Source organism: Meleagris gallopavo, chromosome 14 (assembly GCF_905368555.1).
Source record: "Meleagris gallopavo chromosome 14, MGAL_WU_HG_1.1, whole genome shotgun sequence".
Classification (NCBI taxonomy): Eukaryota; Metazoa; Chordata; class Aves; order Galliformes; family Phasianidae; genus Meleagris; species Meleagris gallopavo.
Window position 1 is genome coordinate 19157690 of NC_139417.1, and position 23474 is coordinate 19181163.

The following is a 23474-nucleotide window of genomic DNA, read 5'->3' on the forward strand; positions in this document are numbered from 1 at the left end:
TTTGACATTTCAATGTGAAATAAGTTCCCCCTTGTCAAAGGATATCCTCTCATTATCAGAAAGAAAATGCAAGTCTCAGTAAATCATATCTTGATGGAAAAGCACAATGCTACAATGCTACAGACCACCCCCACTCTAAATCATTCTTCTTTTGTTTTCACTGCACCTCACAGAACATTAACTCCATGGCAGCCAGAGACTGACACAACACATCTTTCTTTCATGCAGTTTATACGACTGTTTTTCCACGACCTCTGAAAATCATGACCTAATGCTACTAATTAAAATGGAGCTGCGTGATGTCAACAGCACTGCGTGGGTGCGAGGCACAGCCCAACACACACAGTGCAGCCAAAAGGCACATTGCTCCCAGAGCTGCTGCTCGGAGCCACAGGCAAAGCAGTGCAAGAAGGATGAGCCTGGCCCAAGGAGCACGCTGCAGCCAAACAGCAGCGGCCACGCATCACACAGCATCCAGCCAGGCTTTTCTGCCTCATCGCTGCTATTTTCGTCTCTTTTTCAGCCAAATGTATACTAAAAAAAAAAAAGATGCCACGTTATAAAGGATGAGCACCTACAGTCCACGATGGTCAGGCACACTACAGAGCCCAGCAGCCAGTCAGCTGAGTTTAATGCAGAAAAGAAAGGAAAAATAAACAAAAGCACAGCACTACTGCAGTGAACTTCTTGACCAAAACAGAAGCTAACTTCTAAGGTTATGCAAACTGCACTAAACTTAAACAAATATAAACACATCACACATACAAACCAGAGAGTATGCACAAAGTAGGAAAGCAAAGAAAAAGTCCCAGAGAGATTCTGAAAAAGCAATTCTGTGCCATAGGAGTTGAAGCAAAGAATAAGCCACAAAGAGCTAGTAAGTGTGTTTGTTGGCTTACATTTGTTTTTTCAAAGAGGTCCAAGTATCTGAGGCATACTGAATGGTCTTCACAGCTGTGAGATTCTGTGTTTGAGTCAAGAAATCTATGGAAATACTTAATTTGGAGAGAGCGACTACATGAAAAGAAGGAATAAACAGCTTTGTTCTGAGCCAGACATGACGCAGACAGATGTGCACTTTCCAGCAAAATCTGCCAACTTGCTTCATGGAAGCACATTCAAACCATCAGTAGCAGTGGCACACTGATACCCTGCAGCAAACAGTCTCTTCAACACACTCCCATCCAGACTTGAGAATAATAAACATAAGTCTGCAGACAGAGAAAGGTAAAGAACTAAAATGTAACTGTGATGCCAAAGGCACAGGAGGGTCACTCAGGATATCATTTATATACCAGGTTGGCAGTGGAGCAGATTTAATGACTCCTTGGATGAGCTAATGAAAGGAATACTTTCTTACTCTGTCAAATGAAAATTCTAGATTTTCTAGGGTCCTTAATGCTAAAAGGTGAGCTTGCAGGCAAGAAGAAAGAAAGAAAAAAAAAAAAAAGAGTGAAACAGAAGAATGGGAACATCTCATTCAAATTCTGGCTAGGACCAAGCAAAAGGCATTTATTTTGTGCAACTGAAATCATCAGAGCCCTAGGGCAGCTGCCTTGCAGACCCAGTGGGAAGGAAGCAGCACCACGTACCATTTGCACGTGTGCCCAACGTGACACCTGGACTGGAGAGCTTCTGCCCAGGTTCCCATCCACTGCTGCTACACAACCACAGCACGGCCCCAGCCACCACACAGCTCCCATCAGCAGCACAACAGCCAGTGCCAAAGCTGCCAATTGCAAAGTTGAGGTTTCAGCACACGAAACCAGCCTGTGGGACGGAGCACCGCAGCCAGATCCTTCCTTCCAAGCAGGGGCCCAGAAGTTGCTCCTCCCAGCTGAGCCATCCTTCAGAACAGGCCCTGCGTGGAGCAGCTCCAGGAAGCTGCTGCACCCAAACAGCACAGACATGGAGATGCTCTGGGGGTGCCAGTCCTGCCAGCACAGGGCTCTGTTCTCCGGTGCACCAAACAAGGTGCAGGCCAGGGCATGTACCAAAAAACAGTTATCCCATCTTTCAACTACTTCCCCTTTTCCCCTGGAAGCTGGGCCTACAGCACCCAGTACTGAAAGAGATGTTTATCTCAGCATTAGTCATCTTTACCAATCGACAGAGCGGTACCTAGCAAATTGTGATCTATCAAGCACGTGTTTTCAACAGACACAAACTCTTCTACATAGTTTTTGAAGATAGATCTTAATAACAGCTGAGTCTTCTCAATAACACCAGCGCTGAAGAACCAAAAACTTAAAGCTTCACATTTATAAAACCTTCCTTGATCCTTCATTTCCTGTGACCAAATAAAGCCATTTCAGTAAGCAAAACTAAATGAATTAAGAAAGAAAAGTAAATGGATGTCAGGACTTCAAGGTTCAGTGACATTCTATCCCTGCCTGCAAGTAATGGGTCATTTAAATTCTATTTCTCAGAGCAATACTTGGCTCAAAGAACCATTAAAAGATTTAGGCTATATCAATTTTTGAACCTCTTCAAATAAATCCTCAAACAAAAGGGAAGACAATGCAGTAAGAGAGAAACATCAAACATTCTCCTGGTCCCACGGCCATTTCACTCACTTTTCTGTACAAAAAGGAACATTTCCACTACAGTGCCTCTATCAAGCGAATCTGAATGCATTTCAGCTGCATCCCTCAAGCAACCGAGCAGCCAGAAACATGGAAGAGAAGGAATGAGTAACCAGGATCACCTTCCACGGCTCTGGGCAGCCTGGTCTGGTGGTTGGCAGGAAGGTTGGAACTAGATGATCATTAAGGGCCTTTCCAACACAGCCCATTCTATGATATGGAGTATAAATACAAATGGCCCAGTACTCGTGCCAAAGTTTCTCCTGTTTGCTCCAACAGAGTACAAAGTAGTGAGAACAGACTCTCCTGTGCTGACCTGCTCGATGATCCAGATGACTCTGAGAATGCAAGAGAGCCCGAGCCCTGGCCTTCCTCTGGGGAACGAGGGTCACTTCGTGTGCCATCAGGAGCTCCTGGTTCGAGTACCTGGGCTTCTCCAAGGACTGCAGCTGAGTGATGCTCTTCAGGATCTTCCCCTATCAAGAAAAATAACATTGCTTAATTTTTTTGCTGTCTGAAGAGATTCTAAGAAAAACAACAGGTTTTAAGCATCTGAACACTGATGCCTCATTCCCACTCTCTTCAAAAACTCTCACAGATTCAAAGGTTTAATTTTATTTTTTTTTTTTAAACTGTGGCAGAAAAAGAACCTATCACCAACAGCAACAAACCACCTCTAGGAACCAGAGCCTGAAACACAAATATTCCCTTGTTATGGATTTCAAATATGAACAAGGAGAGAAATAAAGGGTAAGGTTATTTGTCACATTTCAGAAATTAGCAAACACTTAACGAGACAGCCCTGTTCTCTGGTCCTTGCAACCAATTCACTCTGCTCATTGCACAAGACATCTTGATAGCTACATAGTTTCACAGATCAAGATAATAGGCTTGTTTTCAATAAAAGAAACATAATGATTTATTTCCTTATGCATGCAAGAAAGATGAAATGTCAGTCTAGATCATTGGTATTTCCATTTATCTTTATAGGAAAGAACATTTCTAGACAACATAAACAAATTGTGAAGCCATTCTATTATTTTCCTATCAAATATTTTTATCTATTAGAAGATGAACAGTCCTCTCAAGACATGCCTCCTACCTCTCTGCATACGTAGTAAATATAGACTAGGAAGTGTGATGCAAAAAGAAAACTTGCTTTTACGTTCTGCCCACAAGTTCTTTCAAACAAATTATTTAACCAGGAGGTTGGGAGGGATATTAAAGCCATACTGAGACTTATCTCATTAATAATTCTCATTAAGGCAGTTCAGAGGTGTTCTCTGCACCCACACCACCTAAGTGATATTCCTACTCAAACCACTTCCACTTCTGTACCTCTGCAAAGTGTTCTGACAGAGCCAAACAGAACTATAGCAACAATGTGGAAAAGCTACACAATCTATGAAATCAGCCAGGGTTTGCCTTTCCCCTGTGCTAAAGGGCATATTTAATTGTTAGGAGCATATTTCTGTCAGTTGAAAACAACCAGCAGATTACAGTGAGTCAGCTGTCTAATGCAGCGTTACTGACATCAGGAGATTAAAAATAAAGGCCCAGTACAATAATACAGCTCAAAATAGATACATCAAAGTATTTATCAATTTCTTACGGTGCTTCTGCTAGGCAGTGCAAAATCCTACACTTATCAGTTATAAAAACAGACTGGATTTTTTTTTTTTTTTTTTTAAGTTTAAAGATGTAAAACAAGATCATGTGAATAGGAAGGGATGATTAAAGTCATTACAACAAAGCAAGATTTTGATAGAGATATAAGGTACATCCATCAATACTACAGTTAAGGGCAATGGGAGATATTAAGGTTTTAAAAAGAATGTTTTAATTCTGCATAGTTCCAGGATCTACCATCTATCCCTTCCAGACTCCAAATAAGTGGGTGAGGAATGCATACAAAGCCTTTGCTCTTCTTAGAAGTAATGTTTTCAAATGGCAAGTCATCAAACCAGTGCTGGTTTTCTTTCTTTCAATGTTGCAATCTCCCATTTAATAAAAAGGTACGTGCTGTTAATAACAAACACAGAGGAAGAAAAGGCCTTAGCCTTATGTTCCTTCACCCCTAAGTTCTTTTCTTGGTGGCTTATAAGCAGCCAACTAGGTATATCTGTCCAGCACAAAATGAGAAACTAATTTCAAGGATTGCTTGCATGCAAAATTTTAAAGACTACAGAGTACACAAGAAGGGTAACGAGTATCTTAAAGATTTGTCAGAACCAGATGAGGGGGCATCATCTACTTAAGTCAACATGATACAGGATGATACAACTCTTGCAAGCTATTTTCTACCCGAGCACTCTTTTGGGAAAGCTGCATGGCTTCACTTAGCTTCTCAAAGCCTGCAGTTCAGGGCACAATGAAAAAGTAACTCACAGGAACCAAACTCTCCACTGATCATAGTGAGAAGTTCATATTTCAGTCTGTGATCCCATTATCAAATAGCACATTGCTTCTGCCTCTGCTGTAGAAGAGGGACACAGCTGTGAGTTACATCAAACGAGGCAAACTTCATCCTTGAGATTCCTTACCTTTCACCCTTCGTATGGAAAAGATTACACACTGCATCAAGATCTGCATGCAATGATAAGGATAGAATTCATACTACTTCACTGATATTTTCATTTCTTTTTACTCTCTGCTGGAGGTGACAGCACAGGAGACAGCCTCACACCAAAGATGAACGCAGCTCAACTCAGGCAGCGCAGGACGTGCGAGGGCTGCAACCAGCTGAACTGCTGTATTTTCCCAAGGATACAGACATCAGCACATCCAATTCTGGCCGATGGAATGCTCTTTGAAATTCAGCATCCTGAATACGCTGCAATTCCACAAATATTAGGCCAAGGATTGCTTTTCTATATCACACATTCACAGATTAACTGAATGCTGCCACAGCAAACAATACCATAAAACAAATGAGACCGAACAAAACGACAAGGAACAAGTTAAAAGCACACGGAGGTGCTTCTCTGAGGCTGTGGGCAGTGAGGACAACAAACATATGCTGGATGCTGCTCCTAACTCCAAGCATATCTGCAGAACTGAGTGACTGCAGCTGTGCATTCCCACTTCTCACTGTGCTGAAGGATATGAATACAAAACGAAGCAAGTTAAAAAGAGAGGCAATGTACTGTATAAACATTCTAAAAGAAGCTGAGGTACTTTACTCCTTCAAACTCAGGAAAAGAAAAATACTTGTCCCAATCCAAACATGTCCCCAGTTCCCTGTCACTGACTCCTTATCACGCTAACAATACAGCAATGCAGGTGACACCCACAAGCACCTTCATTTCCATGATGCCTACTGTCACATGCCCATTACTGATTTGGTACGTGTGGCTCAGAACCTAAGGCTCCATTTACATCAGCTAGTTAAAACATGCATCTGATACAGTACACATGTACGCAGTCACATTAAAATCAAACAAGTTGCACATTTACTGCAAGTTGTGCTTAAGAATCACACTAGAATCAATGGCAGTCCATCTCTTTAAGATCCGCCTGATTTCTACGTTTGTTTGGGTTTTGTGTTCATTTGTTTTACGGTGGGAGAAGAACTGTGAGAGAAGAACAAGGGGAGGAAAGAACATTTCTCCGGGAAATGCACTGATCAGCATGGGAGGCAGGGAGGTGGAGAGGGATTACATTAAAAGGCATCACTAACCTGTGCCTGCTGGTAATCCTATGAAAGTGCCTTCTTTTTTCTTTTGTGTGCTTTCTGTTTTCCTCTTACCGCTTTTCTCCCACCGATTTTTCACTTGATCCACTAAAAATTGAAATTCGCTTCTGTGTTTGTTTCCTGAAACATAGAAGTGCATTGCTGTACAACAAGCAGGCAGACCCGTGCCACAGAACTCCTAAGGCATACCATAAACAAGTGAAAAGAACACGAAATAAACACAAAACACCAAAAACTTTTTTGTTAAAGCAAATGCAAATTAATTCCACGCTGCAATGTTCCATGTTCTGTTAACAAACAAGTTTATGCTTTCAGGGTTACCCAGCAGCCAACACAGTTGCACAAAAAACCCCTTAGTTTTTGCAGAGTAAAACTGTTTGTTTCCTCTGAGCATCACCACATTTCTGTTTGTTTTTCTAAACCCATTAAGTACTGCAATTGTCACTGTAGCAGCCGTAACATGATGAAGATTTCAAGCTCCTTCTGGATACTGTAGTACTGCATTCATTCGTGACCTCTCTCCTGAGTTAGACTGAGTGGAACTACTCAGTGGAATAATTAGCCCTTCAGAGGGCATTTTTCACTTGTGTTGCTCAGGAAATCTAAATGCACAAACACCTTACAAAAACCCATCAGCTCTGAATGCTCAGAGGGCTGCACACCATTTTGCCAAGGGAAAACAGAACCTTGGTGCCTGACACATCTCAGCAGAAAGTGCAAGTACCTAGCTGCAGAAACAGTGACATCTCTTATTCTGTGCTGATTTACCTTCCAGCTGCAATTCCCAGTTCTCTGCTTTTTGAGACCACTCAGTATGAGACTGACCTCACTGACAACAAGCCCAAGAGAAGCCATGTGTCCCCAAGGTGCACCTTCCCAAAGAATCTAACAGAAGCTAATCAAGGCTATCAGCCCCATCCTGGTAACCTGGTTGGCATGCCTCTTGTTTTATCACCTCACAGGAGAGGGTAGCATCCCAACTGGAGAGAAAGAGCACGGATTTTCCTGTTTCTGCAGTAAAGCAATTCCACTGTAACAAGATGGTAAGCACAACAATGACAGCAGAGCAGCAAGATCCCAGGCCACAGCAAGTAAGGATTTGCTCAAATACAAAAGAAGAGGGCACAGAAATAAAGCAAAGCAGCTGCTGACCTTCAGAAGGCCTCAGGTACACATGGATCTCTATAGAGATACCCTCACCTCCACAGCCAACCCTTAAATGAGGGCTGGGAAGGAGTGGATCCTGGCTCCATTTCTTCCATCATTTGGGTACATTGCATGCACCTGAGCTCCCTGGGCTGGCCCTGCCTTCCACCAGATGCTCCATCACTGCTTCAAGCTGGGACTTAGCATTGCCACTACAGCTGTGCTTATGGACCAGGAAAGGCCCCAGCATACAGAACATGCACCAAACCAAGGTGCATCCTCAGCCTGGGGCAAGCTGAGGGCTGGGGGAGCTCCCACAGCTCCCACCTCAGGCCAGGCCTGGCCTCTCCTCAACACCTCCTGTCAGGTTCTGTCCCACACAAGGAAACGCATCTGAAATACTTTTCCCATGTATTGTTTACAGCTTACTCACTCCTGGCAGAGCTGAAGACTCCACATAAGGTCAACAAGTCCTTGTAGTAAAAAAAAGTCCCTGCCCAAGATGCTTGTATTGAAGCATGGCACGTTTATTACATAATCCCTTTGGTGCTTCAGTTTTTCCAGCGTTACTATTTTTTGTTGTTTTGTTTCATGCCGCATCTACAAAGGTCTTCACATCACAAGTGTCCTGCCAATACAGGGCACTGCTCAGATGCAACGTAAATCACAGCTGTGCTGAAGCTACGTACCACGTACAGCTCGTAAAACCACGGGTATTTCAGTAATAAAAACAACTGCAGACATAATTACAAATATTTCAAACACCAGACATAAATCACCGAGTGTCTGAATCCAAGTGTAAATTAAAAGACTTAGAAGGAGCAGCAGATTACATTTTTTTCCCTACGCATTTTTTTTTTCTTTTTCAAAGCTTAAAATAGAAGCCTGGCCATAAGAAAAGCAGGAGGTGACCCTGGGGGTGGGAGGGAGCATCGCAGTGCCATTGCTGAGCTCCCAGGGAAGAAGAAAGCTCCTGACCAGGACAGCAGTGCTGGTTATACCTCTCAAGGCAGCACTGAGTAGAGAACTGATGGCAGCTGCTCCAGGGCTACCAAGCACTGAGCTTTGGGTTTGTTCTTTAGAGCTGTTTAAGCTTCACGGGGGAAGATACCCCACTGAGGGATTAATGAGTTAATGGGGAGTTTTTTTGTTGTTTGTTTCTGTAATTGGTTAGATTGGCGTTTTTTGTTTTGCTTTGTGTTATATTGCTAGAGATTTCTGCAAGGCAAGCAAGCAATTATGAACCAGTTACTTGAAATTAGAAGAGAATGATTCAAAACCACAAACAGTGCATGTACAGCTGAAAAAAAAAATATTCTCAGGAATAGAAGCAAAAAGCAAGGGGAAAAAATTGCTAAAGATCTAGGCCCTTATTTAGCCTTTACAGAAACCCAACTAAAATCAACAAAGCTAAATCTAGCTGCAATATGGCATTAATTTATACGCCCGAAGCAAGAGAAGAACACAAGGAAAAAGGGAAATGTGACTATATTGCAGATTTAAATACACCCCTAAGTATCACCAGAACAAGTTGTCCCTTCAGTGCTTTGCCTCTCCGTGGCAAAAGCTGAGAAGCCCCACGTGCACTGAACACTGCTCTCCTCTCCCATGGTAGCTACCACTTCCAAGAGTGCAGGTGAAGTCTTGCAATAGAACTCTCAGAAGAACCTTTGCTTCTAAACTAAGCCTAAAAATGACTAAGCTGCTTAGATGGCTCCAATGACAGACAAAGGGGTTTTGTAGGTGGTGGTTTGGTGGTTGTTTTTTTTAAAAGATCAATTCATGAGGAAAATGGAGTGAAACTTGGATTTTACTCACGATAACTGGTGTGAATCTTGTCTATTTCCTCCTCTGTCTGGTCCTTTGTAAAGGTCAGGCTCTACAGAAATCACACAAATATTTATTTACTAAGAGAAAAAGTTGATAAAGCTGCATACTTCAAAACTAAAAACTAACTAGGGGAAGGCTCAACAGTCAGTGTTCTCACACCAGCTCTTAGTGTCCCATCCACAGACGTAACACATGTTTAAAGTACACACTGTCTTGCTTTGCTTTCACAAAGACAAAGGACCAAACCAAAATACCCCGGGTAACACCCAGCATGCGCGGGCCATGAAGTTCTCCCTAATCCTGGACAATAAACGTGCACCAAAAGTCACAAAAGTATCATATGTCATGGGAAAAGAACAGGCACTATTGCTAATAGGGAAGCAAGGAATGTGCTAGATAAATCCTAGAGAATTCTAGAAAGCAAAATATTCCCCACACTGCCACAGAGGGTCAAAGTCTTCCAATACATCCAAGGGGAACATTACTTCAGAATTTTTATTGCAATCAGAAAAAAGTTCTCTTACTTAAACAGTTTGGACATAGAGATATCAGCACTATACTAAGAACTGCCCGTGACAAATGACTGATAAGAGAAAATCGAGCAAGTTACAAGATGGTATATGCCAAGCCCAACATGCAGTCCAGAATTCTGGCAGTTGCCATAATAAAGTGACAGGCAGACACACTGAGTGCCACACTGCAATTTCTGCTGTCCCTCAATTTAGGAACAAGGACAATCAGCTTACGTTTTCACCACTCTTATTCAGTTCAAGCTGAACCCGAATCTTCTCATTCTTTTCCAGCTCTTTAACAATCTCTGCGACTGTTTGAAAACAGAAGAAACGGATCGTTAGACAGGACTTGTTAGGGATGCAACAGCGCTGAACAAAACGGCCGCTAACAAATCACAGAGAGACAAACCCCAGCAGCTCCAGCAGTGCCCGCTGTGCCTCGAGCCGCACACAGGCACACAGTGCTCAGCTTCAAACAGTGCCCAGCACACATCCACTGGCAGCCAGCACTGCTCTGCCACGGCTGCAGCCCTGCAGCCCTTGTTTCATTTCCTTTGGGTTAAATTAATGGAAATATGCAGTCTTTTTGAACCACGTCTGGATCTTTCTCTACCACACTATGCGGTCTCCGTGACATAAAAGCATGCTGTTTATAAAGAGTTTTCATTCTATAGCGTATCTTTAAGTGGAAGTTGAAATAATGAAACACACTGCTTATCTTACTTTTCCCTCCCAGCAGCACCTCCCGAGGCAGTGCGGAGCTGTCTGCAGGCTTCTGTCCAAAACCCATAGTCCAGGGATGGATTACAGCCTCCAACCATTAAGTCAGACACCTCAGCAGCACACAGACAGGCACGGCACTGTCTGCAGGGTTTGTTTTGACATTTACTTTTACAGACGTGTTTCTACCCTTAATCATTGTCACAGAGCTCTGAGGTAGCTATGCAGATTACTAAAACAAATACTTGCACTAAGTGAAGCAGCCTGAGAACAAGAAGCTTATTGAGCTGTGAAGGAATAAAACCCGCTCAAAACTGGTTTAGGCAAAATCCAGGAATTTGGCACCTCTGCTTCCACAGAAGCTCAACAACTTGTACTTCATAGTGACCTTCGGTTCACTGCTACCACTGAAAATGCACGCCTGTGTCCTGAGCTCTGGTTTAATAGTTCACCCTTCATAAATACTTATTGAGCCAGAACTCCATAAAAGCTTTGCATTATTTAAGTGATCCCAGTTGAAGCACCGTGCAGTGCCCTGCAGAACTCTTCATTAGCTAGCTCAGATGAACTGCATGCACAGGGGCTTTGTGATGCTTCGTTGCAAGCACTGAGTGAAGAACTGCTGCAAGAGAGCAGCAGCCCCCAGCATGCCAACACAGCCAACAGAGGGTCTGTGCATGGCAGAGCTCCAGTCCCAGCACCTCAGAGCAGGCACAAGGTTCCAGCCAGCAGTGCAGTGCTGCTAACCCTAGACATCCCTGCTGTGGATGAGCAGCACACAGTGAACATTGGGGGTGCCACCCCAACCCCCACATACACCCCCTGCCCACACCAACGAGGCCAGGCCCGCCCATCCCAGCTACTGGGAGCACTGAACGCGCACAGATGGACCGTCAGCTTCTGGAAGAAGCGGTGAACACGCATCAGGAGCTCACTGTAAGCATGAAAAGGGATCGGCTATGGGGCGAGGACCGCCAGCAGCAGGCTGAGCACTGCCAGCACCCAGCGTGAGTGCTGTGGGACCCCAGCGCCTGCACTGCTCCAGGGAGCTGCATCACAGCTGGTCCTGCCAGAGACTGCTTCCAAAGGGCTGTCTGCATCAGCTTCCAATCAGATACAGAGCAATACAGCCAGAAATCCCAAGCCTCTCACACACGTCTGTGTATTTGCACCATGACTGCTATCACTTGCACAGCTGAGGGATGACCGACGCCATCTTTAAAGAAAAGCATATTCTCTTCTGGCATAAAATGGAATATAGCAAGATGCCATTCAAGATGTAAGAAATGGCCCCACTGCATGCAAAGCCAGGCAACACAAACGCATACAAAGAGCCTGTGATGATACAAACGTTCCTAGTATTTCTAACTTACCCGACTTGGGATTTAGAGAATCACACTGAGCATTATACATGTGCACAAATTCCTGGTGCCTTTTAATGAGCTGCTGACGGCTCCCTCGGGACGACAGGCCGTGCTCCTTCAGCTTCTTCTTCAAGTCGCGATCAGAGAGCAAGTTGTAAACAACTTTAGGCATAGGCTTCCTTTTGTGAGCAGAACTGCAAAAGAGAAAGAAAATAACCCTTTTTTTTAATTAATACTCCTACTAGGAATCCAAATGCTGACTTGTATTCTTTCAGAGCATCCCCTAGGAACACTATTTTGCATTACACTTTCTTAAATCCCAAGCAGTCTAGACAAAACAAGCAAAATTTAAAATTCTATTAGGGATGTGGGCTTGATACCAAAGAGAGATTTGGCTTTTATTCTCATTCATTAGGAACAGTGGAAACAGTAAAAACATCCCAAATGAAAATTAAAATGTAACATCAGATTCCTGTATTAGTTTACCATTTATTCATCTTCAAAACCCTCTAGCTTGCGGATTGCAATCTCAGCATGACTGAGCAAATTAAGAGCTTTAACAAAGTTACTTCCTAATTTAAGGTTCATAGGACTTGGATCAAACCGCACACAGTAAAAGTTCCTCACAGCTGTCAAGTCTGATCAGTTAACCACAGCAGCCCACAGCAGTTTGCATTAAGTAACAAAGATTGAAGGTTACACTTCTGATGCGAAAGTGGCAGCTATAACAAACTCCAGGGTGGATGCTTAAATTGAAAGACATGCATGAACCTTATGAAATTTAGCATCTTAAAAGAAAAGACCTTAACCTGAGTAACTCAAAGAGAACTACGGCGAGCAGAGGAAGGCACAATTGTTATTTTTGACTTGACAAGTAGTGAAGCAATTCTCTTTTGGCCCATCTGACTCAGACAGATGTCATTCACCAGATGAAAAATGGGAAGAAGTATTACAAAATAACAGTGTAATGCTAATGGATGGCAATCTGATGACAACAACGTACAGAGTTTTACAACCTATGTTAAATTCCTTAAAACAGCACTCAGTGTTTTCTTACCGCTAACAACAAACAAAACAAACAAAAAAACCCACCACCAATTCTGCTGGTTATCCACAACACTTCTTTGAAAGAGACAGATCACTGCTACAATATAAATACAGCACTTTCAGACTGACACGTAACCAAGGAAAGCACAACGCTCTGCACTGCAGCCCAGCAACTGCTGCTGTGGGTTCCACAGTGCAGAGGAATGCACGTGCACACACGAGCCCTCAGCCCTCTCCTACCTCCTGAGGCAGTCCTTCTTCTCCTCTCTGCTCAGGCAACTATCCAGGTGTTTGTTGATGTATTCTTCTGGAATAGCAACTCCACAAACAGGGCAGTCCACTGAAAGAAAGGGAGAGTGCTTTTACTACTGCATACATCTCAGCAAAAATCAAGCTGAAAAACTGTCAAATAAAATGAAGATCCAGAATTGCATTTATTTTTATGTTTTTAATAAGAAGGCAGATCTATGTGGAACGTTCCTTGTCAGCACTTATCTTCACTCCAGAGCACTCATACTCCCCGTTCTATGTACCATCAGAACGCATCTCACCTTCCTCCCTGCAGCTGGGGGGCACGAAAACCGTAGTAAAATCATAGAATACACACAGTACAAAGAAACTGCAGTACTAATATAAACATCAGCACATTTTTGTGATAATGCCTTTCATCTTTGCAGCATTTCGCTTTGCTTTATTTCAGTAAAGCAGTAAAGCAGAAATCTGTGCATGTTAACACTGTGCCCCCACCTGTGCATCTCACCATCGTGTCAGCACATGAGTTGGTAACAATAACAGGAATTCTATGATCCAACCACGTGCCATTTTTTCAGAAGCACCTCTAAAGTAACACCATGATTTCTGCTTGGAGACTCACAAACTCCCTACAGCACAGTCTCACCCGTGTCACAACTCTTCCTGCATCAGATTAGCAAGAAATACTTCTTGCCACTTGCAAAGACACTCAAAAACAGAATATCTGCCTTTTGCAATTACATTCTGTCAAAAACACAAAGTTAACTTTAAATGAACAGTATGAGATGGATTCTTTTCCCATTATCCTCTGTATTATCATGAAGAAAGTCAACTTGGATTCAGAAAACAAAGCAAAACACAACCTATCAAGAACACCATGAAATGCTGTGGGAATTCAGAGTTCACTGGCAACACCGCTTTGCAATTCCTGACTTACAACTAATTAGGACGGTTACGTTCTCACGATACTTATGAGCAGCCTATTGCTTTACCTGAATATGGCATTTCAGCTGTTAACACAGCAACCAGTCATCCTTACAGGGAGAACTTCAGCACTGCCTCCTTGAGTTTCTCACTTATGTTCTTTGACCAACTACTTTGCACTTGTGGAAGCGATTTCTAGGTAACACATCCTTGAGGACTTAAAATGGTCATAAAATGGTCAGCAAGTGAAAAATTCAATTGCTTAAGAATAAATGAGGTAAAATTCGATATTAGTTGTAAATTACTAATACGAGCGAGTCTGATGCAGAGAACCAGAAAACATATCAGCTGGCTAAGTTGACATTATTTTCCTACAGCTACTTTTCTAGCTGTAGGAAAATAGTGTTAATAGTTTCTAGTGTTACGTTTTAAGCAGTATTTACCTGGCTAATGAATAAATATGAACTTCCAGGTCCCAGTCAAATAAATTGCTAAACAAAAGAATAAATAAATACTATTAAGTCTGAGTATTTTGCTCCAACCAGCTCCACACCGGTCCCCTCCAACTCAGGGCCATCCTAGGATTCTATAAGGCCTCTAATGGAAAAGCTGCCTGCCGTGATATTTATTTATGAAGACACAGCCAATTTTGTTGTAGCTGATTAGTATAAATGAACATTTTCATACTTTGGTACGTTAATCTTAACACTGTAAGATTACAGAATATAAAGCAGAATACTTGTAGAGAGTCTATAGATAGGAACATCAACAAAACTGAAACCATGATCATTTTGGTTGTGGGTGCACCCTCAAATGACAAACATTATGAAATACTTTGCTTCTGGTTACTGAGGATAAGCAAGAACAACAAACATTAGTGTCTGTCTGCTCGTGAAAGGGAAGAAGAGAAAATGACTTCACTTTTTACTGAGTAAATTTGTTGTGCAACCATTGTTTTTAAGAGTTGTTATTCAATACAAAGGAATCTGTAAGAGTCGAACTCAGTTTAATTACTTAGTACCAGCCCAAACTTCCTCATCAGGAATATGCTTGTAGCAGTGATGTGAATGAAGCATACCCAGCTAGACAGGAAGCTGAGCACGCCAACGCTCTAATTGCAGATCAGAACAGTGCAGGAGATGGATGCCACAGACTGATGCGCTCAGCCAGATGCAACCACAGACTTGGGGAAGCGAGCAGAACAAAAGCAAAAATTAAGTATCTCACCTTTGTTGACTACTTTTATCACAGATGCAGAAGGCTTCTCACCACTGTTGGTGCCTTCAGGACTCTCTCGTGATCCTGCTTTGTTGTCTTTGCTACCAGCCTCTGGAGAACTGCTGCTGATGTTATGATGTTCCTCAGTTTTGCAAACTTTCCAATCTGTTCCTGCCAGACCATCTGTCTTTGTCAGGGTACAAACATTCTCCTTTTTCAAGAAACTGTCAATCACTGGCACCTCTTCTTTTACAACTGGCGAAGATGCAGAAGTCTTGGCGTGGCTTTTGCCAATTGAACGCCTACTACAAGCCAGTGGAGATGAAATCAGTGGTGTATCCAAGACCAACTGGACCAGCTGTTGCCTAGAAGCATCCAGAAGACACTGTTAGCTTCATCTAACAGTTTTGTTAGCTCTTTCTCTGAAAACAGAAAACAGCTGCAGTTTTTCCTCCATTCCTTCCTCTCTGAGCAGTTGCTAACATGAAGCACTTGGGAATCATCTCGCCCACACAAACCAGGAGCATCCCAGTTCAGTGTTACCACGCTCTACGGATCGCAAAAATCAGTTTCCCGGTTTATAAACAAAACAAATTATGTTTCATTTTGCAAATGTTATAAAATAAGCATCAACATATCCATCACACGGAACACAGAGAACAAGTTTGCCCTCTTACTTGAGAGTTGTAGAAAAGTGCTTTCAGTCCGGTGCTCCAAGCACTGGATCAGCTGTGACAAAGGTGTACCAGAAAGTTTCTGTGTTCTTTGTCCCCTCCTGCTGGGGATCTCCAGAGCACAGCCCAACAGACACCCACCAAAGCCATCACCAAACGCCTGTCAGCTCGTGAGACCGAGCGTTAGATAACCCCACCCACACACCGCAGTGATGATGAGACCACAGGAACAAACACTCCACTGTTTTTGCAGCTGGAGTGAGAAGACCACCCCAGGTAGCGCACTTAGGGGCCGCTTTAGCAACACGCACACACTGGGGGCACAGAGGAGCTCACATCACCCAACACAGGAGCCAGCAGAAGTACCTGTGCAGTCCCTCACCTGGTCCCCTCTCGTGTCCTGCTGCCCTGCCTCGCAGCCCGCACACAACCCTCCTGTCCTGCTGAGCTCCCCATGCAGCAACGCCTGCAGCTGTTCTGTCCCCAAGAGGTGGGGAGAGCCTCCCCCTGCTCCTCTTTACAGCAGGTAACAGGGCAGGAGGGACGGGAAGAAGGGGAGAAGGGGCAGCTTCTGAGGACACCGAGGAGTCCAGGAGCCACTGCCAACAGCAGCACTGCACTCGGGCACCTCAGGGCCCCCACCCTGCCATGCACCCCGCACTGCAGAGCAGCAGGATGGGGCTGTGTTCAGGGCAGGCCGTCAGCACGATGCCATCTCCTCCCACAGACAAGTCCCCGCGCTGCCACAGAGCCGCACAGCACGCCTGCTATCCCTCAGACACACGTGTGGCCCCAAAAGAGCACAAACAAGCCTGTAACACCACAAAGCCCTCCACATCCATAGCACACTGACCTCAAGCACTAGGTACCTTCTGTGCACTTTTACTACAGCTGCTGCTCAGTAAGTACATACTCTTCATTTAAGCACCGTGACCTGACAGCTGGATTTTGACAATTCTCTCCTCCTGAGGTGACAAAGCCTGTGAAAAGAGAGCAGCTGGGGGAGTCGAGTTTCGTTTCCATGCCTCCCCTCAAGGCCCCAAACCATACAACTTTCTGGTATACGACCTCCCTGTTCTGACACAAACACAGCACAGGGTGCTGCTCAGACATCGGCTGTTTCAAGCCATCCCCGTACTGAGCCACCAGGCCGAGCTGAAGAGAAAGGAGCTCAAACCAGGCACGGCGGCACAGCAGGAACATGGCACTCCTGCAGCATTCACAGAACAGAAAGGATTGCCCCTGAGACACACAGCTCTAGATTTTCAATTTGCAAAGTCTTTAACTCAGAAAGAATAAATAAGAGTTGGCATAGTTTGGATTTCTATTTATTTTCGGTTAAAAAAGCAAGAGACACTTGGTGACACAGCTTTGGAACATGCACTGCCATTAAACTGTTTCTTGCCTATAATAAGAATGCAATATAGGTGTGCTTTATGATCATGCAGCTGAAGACGTTTCAGTGCTAGGTAACTACTTGGAAAACTCAGCAGTCTTTTAAGGGAGATTCACCACACATCTGGGAAGAACTAATTAATATGTATATTTGAATGTTTTGAGAAGGTACCTAAGTCAGTGGGTGAGCCTGCAATCACACTGCTTTAAGATCAGTTTCTAGTGAATAAACAGAACACTGAGCTCAGCACACTCAGCGTTCTGCAGCGGTTATATTCCAGCTCGACTCAAAGCCCAGCCTGGAGTTCAAGCTTCCAGGATTACCGTATGCATTGAGCACATTTGTCAGTAGCAATTCTCATGCATCCCAAGGCACTGTGACTTTCTACAGTACAAACAAGCACAATTAAGCGTTGCAGCAAAACTATGTTCTTCTGTCTGCACATGCCTAGATATGGACTGGAAGTTTTTCAGGAGGTTAATTCCCCAGCTGATGCAAATATAGAGTGGACTAACCACTGTTGTCATAGGATCAACTTCACGGGAAACTCAGGAGCCAGCTAAATGGGAACATGAGCAGAGTCCCTTTACACAACCCTGTCTCAGCCCTGCTTCACATTTGCTATTGACAAGGGCTATATTTCATCCGAAAGTGTCATCTGACGCAGTACTGCTGCCCAGGGCCATTAGCAGCAATAACAGGTATTATTAAGTGTCTCACCTGCTGCAGATAAATGCACAACGTCCTTCAGCTTACAGGCTACAAACTGCAGCCTCAGAGGAGCTGACACAACAGTAGAAATGCAAGAATGGTGATTTCTTCAGACTTCCTAGGTTTCCACCCAACCATTAAGGCCGATGGGCAAACAGCTCATCCTTTCAGTGCATTTTCTACTGCTTTTGAGAGCTCCTCCTCCTGTCAGAGTAACAGTCCGTACCTGTACCTATCAAACACTGCTGTTGATTTTCTCCCAGCATATACTCCTTAGCTGGCACATATCACTGTGTACTCACACTGCCTGACAGCACTCCTAGAATTCAAGATTGACATCAGCTTCTTTCCGCAAGGCTTTCCCAATTCACTGCTTCACCACATTTCTTTCTCAGGACACACCACACCACCACTGCTCACAGCATCTTGGATCCTCTGAAGAGGGCTCTGCTCCACGCAGCGCTGCCCCTCAGGACAGCTCAGCACCCAGGTGACGCGCTGTGCCAAGGGACAGGCTTCTGAGCTGGGGGAGAGCGGTGTGAGAGCCACAGGACGGAGCCGCGGGTGGACGAGCACCTCTCTTTGAACGCAGTAGCTAACACTTGCACAAAGACAGCCAGAATTGTCACCACCAGATATGCAGCTCACCTACAGATTGATTCAGGTGACACATGTTAGCACCACGTGTCTTTCAGATAGCTTTTCATTTTGCATGGTTTTTTCCACTTAGGTTGTCTACTCTGCGCTCTTACGAATTTAACACAGACTACTGTCAGCTTGGAGAGGTTTTAGCAGATGAAGTTTTACTACACTGGCACGAGAACAGTAAATGTGTCATAGCCGACAAACCTGTTTAACTGCACTGGATACCTTCTCAATGGTGAAACATGAACCAACAAGATGTTAGTGTGTCCTTGTGCCTGCAGTCGTAACCCAAAAGCCCCTCTGTCCCCCAACCCCCATCCTCTTCAACAGATATTGCAGTTGTTTCAGTTTAGCTGCGAACGGACATTCCTCTTGGCACACTGCGCTGCTCATAAAGGAAAGGTGGCACAAGTAGCACTGCCGTGCCCAAGGACTGACAAATCCTGCCCACAAAGCACTGCACAACAAGCCAAGAGAGCAGAGCAAAACTGCTCTTCATCCACAGCAGGAACTGCAGGGTGCGGGTGAGAGCGCTGCGCTCCCTTCCCTCCTTCATCTCTCGGTGCCTCCACGTGCAGTGAGCACAGCGCCGGCCGTTCTGGCCCTGCTAAGGCAGCACTCGCTGAGCGAAGCCGAGCGCCGATCACCAGGACAGCTGCAGCTCTGCAAACACACAGCGGAGTGCTGAGAATCGGTGGGATCAGCATTCAGGTCTATTTAGAACGATTTCCATTCCCACGCACACACTGACCTTGGAGCACAGCTTTTACTTCGCTAAGTACTCAAGCATTAACATTTCCTTTCCCTACAGGCCTGACTTAAACACGTATTTGCATTTTTTGAAATATTGAAAAGCCTTAATGCCTAATTTTCACAAATGCTGAATTACCTGAGGCTCAAAGTCAAGGCACGATGGACTTTAAGAACTTTACACTTTTCAAAAATCAGACCACGGAGTTTGGATTTGTTTTAGGGCGGGCCAAAGGGAATCAGAAGCAGGGGGAGGGACCAGAAGACACGTCCTGCCCAGCATGTCTAGGCAGAAAACGCTCCTACGATGTACGGATAGCAGCATACAGCGTGCTGCATCAAGCAGCCCCCTAATTCAGAGCTGTCTGCAGAGCAAACGCAGGGCCAGGCTATGAGAGAACCAACCAGAAATGGGGTGCCCAGCATCTGAAGCGATGCAAAGTTTGCTCACTGTCTGCATTCCTCTTCTGTTTCACTTCAGCAGTTACCTTTGTAAGCCATTCACCATCAGGCATTTCTCAGTGAGACCCAGAGGAGCTCTGCTCCCACCCCTCGCCCCACGTGAGGAGCAGCACAGGACACCACCACCATTTCAGGCTTATTGATTCAACTTCATGTTGAGAAATTGATTGAACTCCGAGTCACAAAAGGAAAGGTTATCGAACCGCCCTGCTAAGATTTATACTGATCCATTAAAGCAGTCCAAGAAATTAACGGTTAAGATTCATTATCATAATGGATCCAAGTCAGCACTACCTGTTCCCTATGAAATTAGATGTTACCAAAATACAGTAATCCATTTATCAGTAAGAAACACTGAAGTCAGAGTTCCAGCTAAAATATTGGAACTGCAGAATCTCAATTCTTGGAATAAAATCAATTACAGCTAATAGCAGTCATACAAAAGATTAGTTCCTTGTCACACAGAAACTCTCTTAAGAAACAAAGCCATAAGAAGAACTGTGCTTCCTGTTACTTATGAAGCCAAGAATCCCAGTGATTTAAATCTCCAGATTCATTTCAGTAAAAAGTGCCCTATCATGCATCCTCCATAGCTGTAGGAATCCCTGCAGAAAACGGAGCAGTCAGAGCTGCCTCCAGGCAAAAGCAAGCAGAGCTCACACATCTGCAGGATGCACCTACCATGTCACATTGATTTTGTAACTTCTTTTAAAGGGATGAGATCAAAAGTGAACCAAATCAAACAGAAAAGAAGGTGAAAGCACAATATTCCACTACAACACCCCAAGTCAAACCTCCCTTTGGACGCCAAACTGGAGACAGTACTCATAAGATTACAGCACACCTTGCAGAACTGAAGCTCTTTACCAGCTCATCTAACGCCCGGTTGTTTTTCAGGTCAGACTCCGAGACAGCCTGTTGGGGGAGAAGAAAAGAGATGAAGAAAGCCAAACAAACAAACAGTCAAATACCAATACCAAATACCAGCAAGTATCCTGAAAGTGTCCTATAACTTCTGTGGATCTGTCTTGAGCCCCCAGCCCCCCAGACTGTAATGTGAATAAGGATGCATAGAGCATAAGCATTTTTTCCCTTAAAAACATCTAAAATAAGAGCTTGAGGACTGTGAGTCTGACAAGTAATCAGCAATATAGAAACTGAAGCAGAAAGGCAGAAGAACCAAACCCAGTGCACCCCACCGCCAGCAGTGCTCTACTATAGCCAGGCTACAATCATTTTGGAAACCAGAACAAGGATCCAATGAATGTGACAGGAACTTTAAGCAACAAGGAATGAAAAGAGATGAAGATGTTAATCTCTGGGGTGAAGACGGAAAAAGAAATACAAATCATGAGACAGCTTCATACATTCAATTCATTCTTTTTAAACAATTTCTGGTTTTTGTCTCTCTGGCTGTTTCTCTTTGCTCTTCTTTCTTGTAACTCAACTTCTACTGGTCTTATTCATACCAGTCCTGATGTTTTTTAAGAAGGCACCAGTGAGATGTACTCCCAGAAACATGCATCAAACAGTGTGTGCCTGTTTGAATGTTTAAAAACTGATGAAGTTACAGCTGGCTCTGACTTTTTAGTCTTGAAAAGTCTCATCTGGTGGATGCTTTACAAACACAGAAGAAAATGCCTTCTATCTTGCCAATGTTCACAAAGCACCACTGTTTTCGAGCAGCCTAACATTTGTAAGGATTCAATACAACACACTGCCTTAAGACAGAAAGCTAGCCTAGGGCCTGGGCTGCATGCTGTGTGCTTTGACCAGAAAGGTCTTTGAGTCAGATGGCAATGGTCACCCAGCTGCAGGGCAGGCCAAAGCTGCACGAGTGCTTCACATGTGGGCTCACTCTGTCAGGACACATCTCCTCTCCCTGCCATGCAGTTCAGCTCGTCCATCCCCCAAAGGCCACACAGCACAGTCCATGCATTGACCACTGTGTGGCCTGTGGGTGCTTCTAAAGCTGTGAAAGAATGGGAAGTGAGGCCTCTCAACCACAGAACGCTGAAATGCTTTAACTTAGCACTCACATTTTGACTTATTTTAAACAAATCAGGAGGCAACACTGAATGCTTCATGACAGATTTTGTACGCAGCTCAGAGCCAAAACTGAGCTTTCATGCTCCACCTGCTTTTGCTGAATGAAAAGTACCAGAGAAATTCACTTACTACAGAGATCAGAGCACCACGCTTTGTCCAAACAGCTGCCTACGAAAAGGGAAGATGGTAGAACACATCCAGAATTACAGCCCAGAGAGCAGTGTCCTGAGATGGGGAAAAACAACACAAAGACAACCACTTACCACACAGCACGTTGGACACTGAGTTTTGTAGGACAAAAACTTGCGTATGCAAAGGGAACAATCTGGAAAAACAGAAGATATTACTTTTAGCAGGTCTCCTTTCACACGCAGCTCACACACACTTGTTAGTATGGTTTCATATATATATACACACATTTTCCTATCTATCTATGTAACCTGTGCCACAACACCCCAGTACTGAAACTATACCATTTTTCCACAGAATTAAATACTTCTTTCCCCAGAATCTCTGACAAACGAAGCCAACATGTTTACTGAGAAGAACAGCTAAGAATGGTGAGAAACAGCACAGGAATGCTAAATGAGAGGCAGTTTAAACGTTTCCTGGTAAAAGCAAGTCACATCACCACCAGGGGATCAATCCTTCGATAGCCCCTTTGGTGAAACACACCACGAGCTTCATTTTGTTGCAATAAATCCCTGATATTACCCCACTGCCCGTGCTCATCCAGGAGCTTTTATAACCACTTCAAGAGATGAAAAGCACCACTACTCCCCAGCAGACATTCTCTTACAGAATGTGACTGGTCAGTTTCAGCAGATGCTTTTATTATGTGAAGGAAACAGGAATGGCCCTTCTGTTCTGTCACTGAAGACACAACCTGAAGCACTGCAGCAGTCGCTTGGCTCTTGCCAGGAGAGCTGCCCAGCAGCACCCATCACAAGCAGGGGAGGGGCGTTAAGGGGCGATGGGTGCAAACGCTATAGATGGCTGCAAGCCCCACAATGGAGCATTAAGAAAAACAAATCAACAGAAAAAAGTTCTGCCAGCAAATGCAAAGGTAGATGCATCTCCTCTTCACCTATTTATACACAATCACTCATTAACAGAAAAGGATTTTTTGGTCCACTGGACTGTAGAAATGACACAGAGACAACCTAGTAGGAAACATTTCAGGAAATCTTGATTTGCAGAGGCTTGCTGCAAATTGCAGGGGAGGATCAGAGGAGAACCTGCCAAACAAGGCAGGCAGCCCCTTTGGAAGCCACAGGCATCAGAGCCAATTCACAGGCAGCTCTGACACGCCTGCTGCAGGCACGCCCTTCTCAATGCCTGTAGCTTTGCCAAACTAAAGTAGATTTCACCACCAAGCTACAATGTCCCCTTCACGTAAGGAAGAAGTGCTACTGTTTCCCAACAAAACAATTGTAAGCCTTTATTTGAATGTGAGAAAAGACAGCGGGCTTCCCCCTTCTCCGACTCCTGGGAA

General features: G+C 44.2%; 1 protein-coding gene across 5 annotated transcripts in view; it reads right to left on the reverse strand.

The window, feature by feature from the left end:
- The window catches only part of RAD18 (RAD18 E3 ubiquitin protein ligase), a 35794-nt gene that overhangs the window by 10934 nt on the left and 1386 nt on the right, over positions 1 to 23474 (reverse strand). For 4 of the 5 annotated variants that reach the window (XM_085235791.1, XM_085235788.1, XM_085235786.1 and 1 more), the window contains exons 3-11: positions 22243 to 22304; positions 20775 to 20845; positions 15302 to 15657; positions 13139 to 13238; positions 11861 to 12045; positions 10002 to 10078; positions 9244 to 9304; positions 6265 to 6399; positions 2902 to 3061 (exon numbers count right to left, since the gene is read on the reverse strand). In XM_085235791.1, the coding sequence (XP_085091917.1) occupies positions 2902 to 3061; positions 6265 to 6399; positions 9244 to 9304; positions 10002 to 10078; positions 11861 to 12045; positions 13139 to 13238; positions 15302 to 15657; positions 20775 to 20845; positions 22243 to 22304 (1207 nt within the window). The remainder of the gene's footprint in view (positions 1 to 2901; positions 3062 to 6264; positions 6400 to 9243; positions 9305 to 10001; positions 10079 to 11860; positions 12046 to 13138; positions 13239 to 15301; positions 15658 to 20774; positions 20846 to 22242; positions 22305 to 23474) is intronic. The other variant, XM_085235789.1, reaches the window with a different exon arrangement.